Genomic DNA, 15,438 nt, shown 5'->3' with positions numbered 1-15,438 from the left:
AGAAGTCAAATAAGGGCAGGTAGCAATCTGAGTTTGCCCCATGAATGAGTATTCCTTGCCAGCCCCTACTTGGCTATTTGACTGTAGAACTAAGTCCCAATGCATTGCTCCATTCAACCATGGGCAGATATTTGCTGTGATCCACTAGAACTAATTCAAATTTAAGCAGCCTCAGTTGTGCCTCAGAGCATTGTTTAAGGGAATGAGGTCCCAGAAATACCAATAAAAGGCATCACTAACATTTCAACCTTGACACTTTGAGATAATAAAAGGCAGTTCTTAATGCACACACACACACACACACACACACACACACACACACACACACACACCACTGAAGTTTCTATGAGATTCTCCAACTAATTAATTCTTTCAGTTTCTAGTTGCCCTGGCTCATGAATAAAATATCATGGCTGTATTTCTCTAATAAAAAATTTAAGGTCAGAGGTAAAGGTAACCTCTAGTTAATATCATAGGCCTCAACAGGAATTCTAGAAGTATACAGCTGAAAGACAGGAACTGAGAATATTATGCTCAGAGACAGGCCTAGGTCATGTGACATCTAAAAATAAGCATCCCTCCTCCACAGGAAAGGAAAAAAAACCTTTCATTTCTTACAGATGTTGAAGCCAATCTCAATGACTAATCCACAAGCAGCCTTTTAAAAATTCTTGTAACCTACATGAGTTACATAAGGTGCTCAACTCAGGAACTGGTCCAGCCTCTGGGCTCACAAATGATGTCACATCACACATGACCACCAGAGGGAGCCTCTCCGGGTTTGCTGATTCAGCACCTACCCATCTGGCAACCAAAGCCTCTTTGTGGAAAAGGTTTCCATCTTCTTTAATTTATAACTCGACCCAGCCTCGTCGCAGCTTCTCTGCTGAGCTTGTAGTTCACCAGAAGTCCCAAATTAAAGATCCCATTATAGGAACAGAGCCCTAAGGATCAGGGACCAGTGTGATTGCCTGTCCTACTCATGGCAGTTTCTTTGTCCCCTTCTGTAGCTTCTCTTTGACTCTGCTCTGACTCAAGCACATCCCTAAACATGCTTATAGTAGGTGATGGTTGAACTCGGAATGATGAGCCAAACAATCCAGACACACCAGAATACACACTATTCAATTATGGTATATTCAGAAACAGGCAGAAGTAGGCTGATTCACCAGAACAAACAATTCACTAGTAACTCTGCAGAGAAAAGCAAAGACACAACAAAACAAAAGTCACTAGACTGGTTTAGGATATAATGGCCAATACGTATTCATGATAGTCAATATGCTGTATCCTGATCAGGGTGACAGGGGTGTTTTGGAACTGCTCTTAAACTGGGCAGTCAGATGTGGGAGCATCACCAACCCACTAAGTTTATACAGGCAAGCCAATTTCTCATTCTCCACTTTCTTGTTTTCTGAAAGGTGTATTTGGAGCTCAGTGAATGAGGATGGGCCAGGCTGCCCTAACTCAAAGCTGGAGTTCACTCAACAAACAATGCCAACCACTACAAAGTAATTTCTAGCTTCAGACTGCCCAACAGAGTACTGCACTTCGTTTGTTTGTTTGCTTGCTTGCTTTGTTTTCTGTTATTCTATATCTCAGACTGCCGAAAACTCACAGCAATCCCACTGCTTCGGCCTCTTGACATGCACCACCATGAAGCACTCAATGTTCTTAACCTGCTTTAGCAGATGGAGGTGAAAATAAATTTTCCACAGATGTTTTTTAAGGCAGCAGCTGATATTGTTCTTTAATCTTTCAGATTTAAAAAAACTGGAAGCTTAGAAACATTGAAGGGGCCAGGTGGTGGGTGGCTCATTCCCAGCCCTTGGGAGACAGAGGCAGGTGGATCTCTCTGCACATCTTGTTCTACAGAGCAAGTCGTTACCCAGAGAAACCTTGTCTTGAAAAACCACTCTATCTATATACATAAATAGAGTGAAGGGTCGAGTACGGTGCTGCAAATACATAATCCTAGTACTCTGCAATACTAGGACCCGGGTAGGAGCACTCACTCGTTTTCTTGTGGTGATGACATAAAACCATCATGAGAAAAGGAAATTATTTCATTTTACATCAACAGAGGAAAGCCACGCAGAAGGCCAAATAGGACAAAAACCTGGAAGCAGGATCTGAAGCAGAAGCCATGGAAGAACACTGCTTACCAGTTTCCTTCCCATGGCTTGCTCAGTCTGCTTCCTCACACCACCCGGAAGAAGCTGTTCAAAGATGGCACTGCCTAATGTGGGCTGTGCCCACCCACATCAATCACTAATCAAGGAAATGCCCTCATAGATTTGCCTACAGGCCAATCCATTGGAAGCAATTCCTCAATTGAAATTCCCTCTTCCCATATGACTCTGGCTTGTGTCAAGTTGACAAAGAAATTAACCAGAACAGGAAGTCAGAGTAAAATCAAGATTTCAAAGTTATCCTCCACTCTACAACAGGTTTTAGCTTAGTCCAGGATATATGAGACTTGGTCTCAAAAAGAAAAAAAAAGGTGAAAAGGAAAAGAGAAAAAGAGAAACAAAACAAAGGGACCAGGATTTTTATTTTCTGTCCACACTGTGTTCTGTCTTCTTTCTCTCTCCCTGCCCCCTTTGTCTGTCTGTCTGCCTCTCTCTCTATTTCTGTCTCTGTCTGTCTGTCTCTGTCTGTCTCTCTGTCTTTGCCTCTAAAACACACACACACACACACACACACACACACACACACACACACACACATACAGAGTTAGGTGCATGAAGCTCTCCCCAATTCCTCCAACCTCAACTCAACCTTTACCAGGCATTCCTGTAACATTCCAATGAAAGTATGAAAGTATTAACAAGTCTGCACCTTGACCAGAGATTGTAATACAGCTTTGTGACCACATGCATGTGAACATGTGACTCTGTTGTCCATCTGATATACCCAACTCATACCACTCAAAACCTTGCAATAGCTGCAGCTGATTCAAATATCGTCTCTATATCTGATGCCACTGTTTTAGATGACAGATATGATGGCTCTGTTCATGTGACATGCTTTAAATGCATAGTTAGGAGCCAGTGTAAACAATGACTCTCAGAACTGGTAAAAATATATACCTTTACTCCCTTGACCCCCACCCCAAAGGGATAATTTAAGTAACAACCACAATCTGGTAACTCCTTAAACCAATCAGGGGGCAAACCCCTGAAGTTCTCCTGCAAATAGTGGAGGAATGTGAGAAATCAACAAGAAATCTGGTTTTAAAATTTGTTAGAGAAAGGACTGAAGGAGCTGAAGGGGTTTGCAACCCCATAGGAAGAACAGTATCAACCAACCAGAACCCCATAGGAAGAACAACAATATCAATCAACCATACTCCCAGAGCTCCCAGGGACTAAACCACCAACCAAAGAGTACAAATGGAAGGACCCAGGGCTCTAGCCTCATATGTAGTAGAGGATGGCCTTGTGAGTGTTAGGATTCTAACCCAGGCTCCTCTGGAAGAGCAGCCAATACTCTTAACCACTGAGAATTCTTCCAGCCCTGAAGCAGGGTCTCTTAAGATCAGTTAGGGATAAAATAATTACACAGACAACAAACAGTCACAAGGTCAGCCTTTACAGTTAAGCAACAAAGGCACCTCTATCTCAGGCATGGGAGGCCCCATCTTAGAAGGTAGCTTCTCCAATAATGGAAGCTTTTTTCCTCACCTTGCTGTTTTTCGTGACTATCCTACCATTTCAAATTCATTTGAGCTAATACCATCTAGCTTTTAAAAGGCACTATTGAGCTAGTGAAATAAATCAATGGGTCAAACACATACCACCAAGCCTGATAACTTGATTTTGATCCCCCCAGTAGCCAAATGGTAGAAAGGAAGAACCAACTCTCAACCAAACGTCCTCTCATAACTCATGCCATACATGTATAGGTGCATGCACACACACACAGCACACAAAAATACACACACACATACATACATACATACATACATACATACATACATACATACATACATACATATTTAGAGTTGCTGACAGGGCCTGGGGGTGTAGCTAAATCCAGATAATTTGCCTAGTGTGCAAGAGGTCTAGAGTTTGATTCCCACCAGATCCATGCCTTTTATGCCATCATGTAGGAGGTAAAAGTAGAAAGATCATAAGTTCAAGGTTATAAGTTCAAACTCAGCAAAGTGAGTTTGATACCAGTCTGAGATACATGAGACCCTATCTGAAAATTATAATTTGTAAGTTAATTAAAATATTTTAATATTAGTTTTTTTAAGTTACTGTTAAATGTACTCTATGAACAAACTTGCATGACTTAATGGATAATTTGACATCTGGTGGAACTAGAGACAAGGTCATTAGAGTTGTGGAAGTCCTTGGATATAGAGAAAGGAGAAAAACAGCTGTTTCTTTAGTTGTGCTGTTGACTAAATAATCAGAAATAAAGGATAACTTACAATTTTTGAGAAAACCATACCCAGTTATTGGCTGGGCTTCATTTGAGATCAGGGCTTTCCTTAGAGAAGGATGAGTTTAACATGACTTGAAGCTACAGAATATGGACGTAAGAATATGGATGAGGCCAGGGATCATGCAACAAGAGAAAGGGTGGCAGAATGAACCCTATGGGGTAGTCACTCTCTTCCTAGGCTTGAGCTGGGGTTTGGCTAACATGACAAGGCTATGGCCTAGCCATAGCTAGGAAGCCTGTACATATATCTCAAGGTGGCCACTGAGACTTGTACTTATGCTGGCCTAGGATTTTATGGCCTAGCCATGTTTCCTTACTTCTCATGTCTTAGTTTCAAGTCTAGGTTGATTTGGTTAAATGTGAGACTTACTATTTCTCCTACAGAGGAAGCCTGGGAGGTACTTACTTGTCAGCCTAACACGACTTTGTGGTCAGGATATAGGAGAGCCCACCACAGTGAGCTATTTTTCCTCATAGCTTAGTCATACCCTTCATCAACCCTGCTTCCCCCAAAGACTGAAACTTCGGCCACCATCTCAGCCATATCAGCTTTGTTCTCTTTGCTGTGGCCAATCTGAGAACACAGGAGGAATGCATCAAAGCTGTGTTTGATGACTCCCTGCATGAAACCTTGACAAAGGCACTAGTCATTGGTGTCTAACTTTTATTAATCTATGAGTAAGAGTGTCACAGGGAAGCAGAACACAGATTGTGGAGAAAACCTTGCCAGAAAAAAAAATGGTCAGCATAAGGCAAATGTGGACAATGCCAGGACACAAGGCGCCACTTCCCTGAAACACTGTTTGACACTGTTATGGTTGAATTGTATCTACCTCCAAATTCCTGCGTCAAAGTCCCAGCCATCAGTATTTTAGAGTGGACCATATCTGAAGACAAAGTCTTTATAAAAGTAATGAAGTTGAAATAAGGTCAGTGTCCATATAAGACACAGTTTGGGTACAGAAACACATACAGCATAACAGGAGAAGCCATGGTGAGAGCTATAAGAGACTTTCCTCACAGCCATCTATAACTTGATCTCAGATTATGAGGGAAGTTGCTGTTATCTGAATATTGTATAATCCTACATTACAGCAACCCAAGCAATGAAGAGAGTATAGCCAGGTTTTGTGTAGATGTGTTTGCCTTTTCCCACTTACAAAATGAGAGGATAACCTGAGTGTCTATAGTAAGCTGCTTCCACACAGTTTAGGAGAAACATGGCTCCCAATGCCCACTCAATATAACCAGGAGGCATCCAGGTACTAAAATGACCATGGCCTGTTGGGAGTAGCAAAAGACCGTGTGACCTGGGCTCTATGAAACCCATTTCTTGTGGTGTATAAGAGCTATGTTCTCCTCTGCCTCCATTAATTTATCTGAACAAAGACTTAGGGTAACAGCTCTTGACTCATAGAATGCTGGAGAACCCCACGAATTTAATGTGTATGAAGTGCTTTTGCTCATTATTATTGCTATTATTTTGAGCCCCTTCCTTTTGCTGTTGTTGGAAGGTGTCTGTGGGGAAATTCTAAAATCCTGACTCTTGGCAACAGCAACACAGAGAGAACTCACAGTCCCATCCCCCTCTTGGGGGAGGGTGGAGAACACTAAGTTGATTGTGTCACCAGAGGCCATATGAGGTTGGCTTGGTCTCCTTTCCAATACTCAGGCTAGGTTTCAAGATGGGACAAATAGCTGCGTGGGACTGGGGCTGTAGGAAGTCTGCCATGCCACACATCAGCCTGCTCAGTCCTGTGTCAAGCAGACAAGGGGTATCAGGGTACATAGAGTACTAGGGGGTGGGGAAGAAGGGAAAGGAGGTAACAGGAAGTAATCATCCCAGACCTTTGTGCACTACAGGCTTGCAACATACTAACATTTTGGGGAACCGTCCCAGTTTAATTCTCCTGTCCATCTATATACTCCATTGTTCTCGGCCTCCATTTGAGGCATCTCCTCTTTAATCCCATGGCCCTCAGCCCCTCACTAAGTGGCTAATAGGGAGCTCTTGTCACTGTCACCAGCCTGTTATTTGGAGAGCTAGCTGCAGAGATGACTGTGTCACAGCCCCTCACCATCGTAAAGTTGTCTACAATTTTGCCACCCAGGGGACACCTGGTTATGACTGGAAACATTTTCAAATGCCATATCAAGAGTGGTTGCTATGGAAATGCAGGTGAGGGGAACTGTTAACCCTTGATACTGACCCCACCAGAAAGAAGCCTGCAACCCCAACAGGGTATGATGGTGCATGACTGTAATAGCAGTATTTGGAAGACTGAGGTAGAAACATTATACATTTGAGACCAGCCTGGTCTACATGTCTGAGATCCTGTCTCTAAAACAACAAAAACCAAACAAACACAACCTAGTATCAACACACCATTATAGTATCATGTTGAGAAACTCTGGCCTAGACACACAGAAGGAAAGCAAGGAATAGTTGCTGGATTAAAATGTTATTGAAGAAGTTGGAGGGATGGCTTGGTGATTAAAAGCACTTGCTTGTTGTGTAAATGTGAGGACCTGGGTCAGAATTGCCAAAGACACATAAAACCAGCATGAACATCTATCTGTAATGAAAGTTTCTACATTTCCAGAATTCCTATAAGAAGATTCGAGAAGGAGACAAAAAGATCCACAGAAGCTTGAGGAGCAGCTAGCTAGCCTGGTTTGGGGAATGTGGTAGAAAAACAACAAAGACCCTGTCTCAAACAAGATGAGAGATGAAGCTACCCCAAAAGTTGTCCTCTGACATTTATACATATGACCACATCCACATTTTAATACATTGTTGTGCATGCATGCCACAAACAGACAGACACACAAACACACACACACACACATACACACACACAAAGTACAATGTTGCTAAGGTGTTGAGGTTCATGTCACAAAAAATGCTATTGCAGTACTCATAGTGATGGCTTTTTCTTAGGACATTAATGTATTTAGTTTTTTTTCCTCTGGGACAGAAATTTTAACTGTAATTTTTTTACTTAAAATATAATCACATCACTTCCTTCATTCCTCTCACTGCCTTCAACCTCAGCCAAGTATGCTTCCCAGTTATTCCCTCTAAAATTTCTCTCTGACTCTCTCTCTCTCTCTTATGTTTGAACTTATTTTTTTATTTTTATTATGATTTTTAATGATTTATTTTCTTTTTTTATAAATAGTACATATGGGTATGTGTCCACGTGGGATTATCTGCACTTAAGTGCAGGTGCTCACAGAGGTCAAAAAGGGGCATTGCATCTCTTAAAGATGGAGTTACAGGTAGTTGTGAGCTGCCTGATATGAGCGGGAGAGCTGAACTTGGGTCCTCGGGAAGAGCATTACTCCTTCTTAATTGTTAAGCCATCACTACAGCTACCTGCACAGATTTGTTGTTGTTTTGAGGGAACGTCCAACTACATAGCTTAAACTTGCCTGGAGCTCATTATATAACCCAAGCTGGCCTCAAACTATCAATCCTCCTACCACAGCCTTCGAAATACACCACCACACCCAGAATATAACTTGAGTGAGCATCTTCTTCGAGCTCACAGCATTGAAGAAGACAAACATGGTATCTACCATCACAAGGCAGAAAAAGGAAATAAAGGATGTCTCATTTTTTCATACATAGCTCTATCAAAACTACTTGATCTTGGAAAGGTGGTTCAGCCTCTAGGCATCTACTCCTCAGATGTAAATTAAAGAAATTATTTTGATTTTGAAGTTCGCTTCCAACATCTAAACACTATGTGTTGAATCTTAGAGTAACTCTTCAGAGTTTTCTATTTTTCATATAATACCATCATCATTGCTTGTAATAGATTGTCTAACTTACATCTCTATCAATCACCATTTGCACCTGTACTGCCAATGCAATGAAATATGAATTATGAATATTGGGACACAAATTAATCCTCTAACAATAGCTAGAGAAATGGAGATATAAGTTACTGCTCCATTTTTTTTCTTTTCTCCTTTTGAGACAAAGCCTCCCTCTGCAGCCCAGTCTATTCTGGAACTCACTCCATGCTGGCCTCAAACTCTTCACAATCTTGGCTATGCAGTTGTATATCTTATGATGTTATTTACAAGAAAATGAAATGAGTCACAGCTAAACAGAGATGAATTTCAAAGCCATTTAAATAGAAAGGAGCCGGATGTGAAATTGAATTTTCTGTCTCTACCTACATGACACTCAAGAATAAGCAAGTCTGTGGTAATAGAAACTAGAATGACAATGGCAGTTCTAGCAAGTGGAACAAGACAATGTATAGATTTACCAAAAGTAATAGAATATCCTTACATCTGACTTTTTGTGTATTCATGTTTATATATTTATGTATTTTATGTGTATGTGTTTTTGTCTGAATATATATGTGTGTACTACATGTTCACCTGGTGCCTGTAGATGTCAAAATGGTATAAGATCCCCTGGAACTGGGAGTTCCAGATAGGTTGAACTGTCATGTGCATACTAGGACTCAAACCCAGGTTCTCTGCAAGAGCAACAAATACTATTAAGACAGGGGTGAAAAGGAACAGATGATAACATATTATTTAAATGGGTGTGTCTGCAAAGGTATTTTTTTCAAACATGTATAACCAAATTATCTATGGGCATTTGCATTGGAGAAGGAGGAGGCAAGAATATAAGGGAACTAAATGGTTTTGTGTAACATTGAAATTGTCACCATGTCCAAAAATTACTATTTCAACAAAAATAAGGTATTATTTTTAATTAATATGTAATTAACGTCATGATTTATAAAAGAAGCACACTCCCACAAATGAGAAACAAAATGTCTGTGGGCTGCTCATGAAGACATAGTTAAGAAAAAGACTGATAATGAAGCTTTCTGATGTCCAACACACCCACTGGCTGAGCAATGACGCCGAAAGTAATGCAGTTAGAACAATCATTCTTCTGTCTTCTAATTAAAAACATATTAAAGAGATCTCAACAAAGCACTAAAAATAAAAGAGATGAAATTGTTTTATCGTAGCATTTTACCTCTATGTACTTTAACAAGCATCTCCAAAATATAAGACTTCATCCATGAACATATGCGTGGAATGTCTGTTGCTATATAACAAATTACCCAAAACAAAGCAGCAGGAAATAAGCTTGACTTATCTCACTGCATGTCCTAGTTTCTTTTCCTGATGAAGTGATACAATACCTTAACAAAAGCAACTATAAGGGAGAAGGGGTTTATCTGGTTTACAAGTCCAGATTACAGACTATCATTGCAAAGAAGTCAAAGAAGCAGGAACCTGAGGACCTAGTTATATCCACACTCAAGGAAATATATATATTTCCTTGTGTATATATACATACATATATATATATATGCATGAGTCTTATTGCTCAGCTCATTTTTTTTCTACTTTTATACGGTTCAGAAAACAACAAACAACCCCTGAGAATGGTGCTGTGTAGGTCTTCCCATAACAATTAATGCAATCAAGAAAATCTCCCAGCATGCCTACTGTTTAGCCCAGATGGATAATTCTTCCCTGAGACTCATGTCACGTTAACAATGTAAAACTATCACCACGGTATTTGGCACACAAATCGGGATGTACCTGAGCCAAGTGCCTAGACCCCATGTCTCTGAGAAGACTTCCACCATCACAAGACACTGCTGAGAGATTTGCTTTCAAGTACACCCATGCCACAGCTGGTTATGGTTTTCAAAATAAGGTAGGACTGCTCAGGACACAGCATACCCAAGACAAAATCTCCAGTTCTTTATATGCTAATTTCAGAAATGCCAGGACATTGTCCCAGCTAAGTGCGTCACAGGGTGTGGTCCAAGTGCCAAGAGAGGGCATTATGCAAGATTATGCCCAGAAAGAGCAAAAGTCTCAGATTCATTTTACCAAATTACCATCTGATAGCAATGCACACAACTCTTCAAGTGTCCCCCAAATGTTTACTGGGACATTTGTTCAAACTGGGATCCAATCAAGGGCCACAAATTGTATTAGGCTCTTTGTTCTCTTAGGTATCATTTGATAAAGAACACCCTCACATACTCATTCTAATTTACTTTTATGATTCTGAATTATGAAGGGGCAAGGCCAGATAGCTCAGGGTGAGAGACAAGCCTTCTAAGGCAACAAGGATTGGGACAGCCTTCTCTGGATGCTATAGGAGCTACCTGGATTCAAGGGAAAGACACCTGAACAGAAAGTAGTCTGGGGACCAGATACAGCCAGATGCTGTCATCCTAGATTTCAGAAGCTGCCTGTTTCACTAAAGGCAAAGTAGTATTTTGTCATCAGACATGAGCTGATGACAAAATAATGGGAGATGTTACATCTCAAAATCCCAGGCCCAGGGGACCAGGAAATATTTTCAGGTTCTTCTAACCCTCAGTAAAGATGTTTCCCACCTCAGCACAACACTGAGTTGTGCTGCAACAGCACAGGGACTCACAGTTTCAAGTCTCTTGGAATATTCCTATTTTACATTTCTTCTCCGATCAAGCTGGCCCTTTTGAAACATGAGGAAGTAGGACCACCAAGTAAAAGTTGGCCACATCATACATATGTTGCATCTATTCTGAGATAGAAAGTGATATGGCCAATTGTCTACCCTCATAAGTGCCAAAGAAGGCCACAGGAAACATAGTTCTATCCTAAAGCTTAAAGCCTGCATGCATGGCTGCCCTGAGATACCTGCCGTCGCCATGGTTTATCAGACAGTCATGTTGGCCTCCTTGTAGCTGTGGGCACACCACTTCTATCCTTACTTCACCACATCTGGCCTCAGAACAAGGGATCTCACTCCATTGTCCTTCAGATACCTTCAATATAGCCTGTCATTCTCATCCTTGCAGAAGAGAAGGATGGTGTTTTCACAGATACTTTGCCCCATATTGATGTATATAGGTTCGCTGGACAGATGTGTCTCAACAAATTTCAGTCCATGATTGGCTAATGCCTGTTTCTTTGTCTCAAACACTCATTTTTGTGTCAGCCCATCCCTACACTACAAACACCATGTAAGCTTCCCTCTCATCTTCCCCCAGAAACTGTGAATGTAAACCTTCACAATAAAAAGGCCTTCATGTTGTAATTCATATATACCTGACATGATGCTTTCAGAACAAGGGCTTCACATTGAACAAGTCACAAGAAAACAAACTCTGGAATGTTAGAGCCAGTATAACATTTAAAACACATCTATAGGCTGAGATAGCAATTCAGTGGTAAAGTGCTTATCTCACATACAATATATAGTCTTGGATTCCAACCCCAGTACTAGGAGTGTGAAAAAAAAGAATAAAGGTATTATCTAAATCAGTAACTCCTAACCATGGTAAGCAGGTAGCAATTTGCCTGGTACATTTTGGATTGTCACATTTCGAAGTAAGACCTTCATACTAGCATCGGTCACATACTAGGCTAAACATCTTACAATGCATCAGAAACCCCTCGTGGTCATCCTAAAGTTAAGAAACTCTAATTGCCTTCATTACATTCAGAATGAGAAAGTAGAGGTATGAAAAGATAACAGTGACTATTTCAAGGTTATACAGCAGCAAAGCCAAAAGTGTATCCAAGTGTCTATTCCTCCTGCCTCCATCACCTGCTTTGCTCTGTCAAGTGTTAGGGAGAAGAAAAATGGGAGGACTTGAGGATGTTTTGTTTTCTGCTGTTAGAGATAGAATTCAGGGTCTCTCAAATATGAAGCACATGACCCAACACTGAATAAGAATACTGCTAAATACTAATCTAATGCATGTAGCCAACCTAAAACAAAGGAAGAAATTCACAAAAAAACAAATCACTGAATGAAGGGCACAGCAACCGATCAGGATATCCCAAAGTGTGAACAAAAATCGTCATTTTCAATTATCAGTTTGAATAGCACTATTTCACCAAAGTTGCTGGTGGATGGAAGTCTTCAGAGGGTAAGTTCCAGTGCCGATGATGCTCCAGCTCCCAAAGATATCAGGTTTTCAGGAGAGAATATTACATTCTCCTCTCTCGGATACCCACACAAGTACCGGCCACAGACCAGAAGAAAGGAATATAAACAGAGTTGGTGGAAAAGAGGGCATTAACCTACCTCCAACCCCCTCCACTCCCAGTCACACACATGCACACACTCACTAGTTGTCATGCTGGGACTGAAGTCACCTGACCCCTCCATCTGCCGCTGAGTCATCAAGCCCCTTCCTTCAGTGAGCTAATTATGCAGCAAAGCAATTAAAAATGCTGGAAATTCTAAAGGTCTGGGTTATCTCCAACTCCCAGCTCTCATTAAGGACCATTTTGTTCTTAGAGATATAGCCACGTTTTTACCCTGGCCCGTTATCTTTGAAAACTAAATTTTATTGTATTTATTGAATGCTGTTATTTTTAAATCTACTGAAAACACATTTGCCAGGGCCGGAGGCCACATTTAAGAGCTGGACCTTTGCATAATAATACAAAAACGACTTCAATTACAGCTAAGAAGTTGCCATTCCCCCAGCAAGTTTTTGCTTTGGATGAAATTAGGCTCACTGCTGAGAAGCAACCTCTGTGAGAAGAATCAATAAAAAATGCCTTTATTCAGCCAGCACAATGGCAGAAGGAAAATGGATTATGGCTATCTTTTCAAAGCAGCTCCTTCACTTGGTCTTTGGCTTTAGAATATATGTGTTGTAATCAGTACAAAAAAAAATTTCCCCCTCCTAGAAAGAGGCTATTATTTCTCTGTCTGGCCTTTGCCCACTTTCTGCAGGTGAGCACGCCAAAACCCAACTCACTAAAGGACCGGCATCAGGCCACTCCCGGTGTGATGCTTGCAACAGCAAAAGCAGCAGGAGGAAGCAGCTGTGGGCAGCAGGCATTGCAGCAGCTAAAGGCCCCGCTTTCAGTTTTAGGGGACGCTGCCAGGGCACCAGACCACCGACCCGGGCTCCACCTGCAGCGCCTGTACTGCTAGCAGCTCCAGGAAGAACATCCGGGCACCACGCACCCCTTACCTGCAGTGCCGCATCTTGCAGCGTGGTCGTCCACCTGGACAGCATCCTAGAGCATCCTTTCTTCAGCGCGTCTGCTGCGAGTTGTGTGACGTCATCAGGAGGCGGGCTTCACGCTGCCACGTGACGTCTTTGAAGTCCTGCGGCTGGGAGCAAGACCTGAGGTCTGAGGGTGGGGTAGGAACACCCTAGATGTTCCAGAAGAGACAGGTAACAGTCAATCTGACCTCCTTTCAGGGCTTTGTCTTGAGCATTCCTATTGCTTAGCCTTATTGGGAAAGTTATAGGAAACAGCACACAGGAGCAATCGACATTATTAGACGTTCCAAGCATATAATAGGATTTCACAAAAGGGAGCAATAAGGAGATTATTGTAAGAAGAAACACAATCTGGTGTTCCACTTTATCAGATGCAATAGAGAAATGTATTTTATGAAAATCAAAATGACACCAGACATAAACCATGCATGCACTAGACAGTGCAGAAGACGATTGGTGTTCCAAATTATATTCCAAATATTACACTCAAGCAATTCTTGATGGAATATTCTAGTAATCACACCAATGACTAATGCTTTAAGTTATTCTTGATGATTGCACTACATTGGTTTTATCTACTAAGAAAACAACCAGTGGCACCACACATTAATACTATTTACTGTAATATTTGATTATTTAAAATAAAATACTGTTGACAGAACATAGCTGTATGTGTCTATGTTTATTTTAAATCCTGGGGTAAGACATTTAATCTCTCAAGCATGAGTTGTAACAACTCATTATTTCAGGTTGTCTAATTTTTCTGACGTTCTGTAGAAGTGAGTCACTTTACTATTATAATGTACATTGTCAACATTTCTCATTCACAGTAAAACAGTCTTTGTTTAAAAGCTTTTGAAAATTCTGCGATCAGTTCATAAATTGGAACTAGCACATTTGAAATTATTAAAACATTTCATGTATAAAACTATTTATTTGCCAAACCACATAAATGTCGTGGGGATGTAAAAGGGCATTGATAGAAGCTCTTTTCCTTCATATCCCAATTGTTTTAACTTTAAATCGCAATTATAACCTTCCTTTTGATCACTCCCCCGAAAGACACGTTAAATAGATTGTTTTACAAACAGGCATGGGTTAAATTGGTCAGCCACTTATTCCAACAGCTTTTATTTCCTTCTATATTTAACCCTGTCCCCTTTACCACCATTGCCTCCGGATTAACCACATTTCTGCTCAAAGGTCAAACTCTAATTTAGATTAAATACAGCCCTCGCCTTTCTCAACAATCATTTATTTTCAAGATCGTATTTTTTAAACTGGCAGTGGTGGTGTGGATTTCTAGGTCACTCTTCTCAGGTTTGTTTCTCAGAGTGACAAATAACTTACCTTTATAGTTCTGAGATACAAAGGCAAATTTACTGCAATTCCTGGCTCCTTTGGGTCGAGGGTCTGAAGCACACCAAAACTGACAAGTTCATTTTCCTGCCAGAAGCAAAAGTCGACTTCAGCCTTGGGCACACAGAGGGCCTGGGAGGCAACCTAGCAGTATCACGTGTTCAGCTCTGCCACTGAGCCCAGCCCTGCCCTACTGGTCAGCTCCTGGCTCTGGAAGACAGCCTTTGCAGTGTGGTTGGTCTTCTACCCCCGGTGGAAGGGTGTCTGGAGAACCCTAGTTCTGCAATAAAGGACACCCCACCTCCAGCGGCTAGTGCTCCCTGGTCGTAGTTTTTCCCGGTTGGGGGAGGGGTAAAGGACATAACTTACCCTGCTGCCAGCAGCTTGTAACTGAGTCCACTGCCCACAGTTTTCCTTTGTGTTTCAGCCTGGCTGAAATGATTAAATTCCAACACCTTCCTCATCCGGGGCGGTTTTTTGTTTGTTTGTTTGAGGTTAATTTTACCTTCTCCTTTTCCGGGTGATTACTCTATTGAAAACACACAGACACACACAGCAGGAATGGTGGCACACACCTTTAATCCCAGCACTCCAGGCAGAG

The 15,438-nt window shown here is 41.3% G+C and overlaps 1 protein-coding gene across 3 annotated transcripts in view; it reads right to left on the bottom strand.

Moving 5' to 3' along the window:
- The window catches only part of CLCN4 (chloride voltage-gated channel 4), a 62,264-nt gene extending 47,302 nt beyond the window's left edge, over positions 1–14,962 (bottom strand). For 2 of the 3 annotated variants that reach the window (XM_080909988.1, XM_080909990.1), the window contains exons 1-2: positions 14,829–14,962; positions 13,443–13,627 (exon numbers count right to left, since the gene is read on the bottom strand). In XM_080909988.1, coding sequence (XP_080766114.1) covers positions 13,443–13,456 — 14 coding nt within the window. In that variant the 5' untranslated portion in view covers positions 13,457–13,627; positions 14,829–14,962. The remainder of the gene's footprint in view (positions 1–13,442; positions 13,628–14,828) is intronic. The other variant, XM_080909989.1, reaches the window with a different exon arrangement.
- Positions 14,963–15,438: the final 476 nt, after the last annotated feature.

Source organism: Micromys minutus (assembly GCF_963924665.1).
Source record: "Micromys minutus genome assembly, chromosome: X".
Lineage (NCBI taxonomy): Eukaryota > Metazoa > Chordata > Mammalia > Rodentia > Muridae > Micromys > Micromys minutus.
Note: the sequence above shows the minus strand (reverse complement) of the source record. Positions and strands in the feature narration are given on the sequence as shown.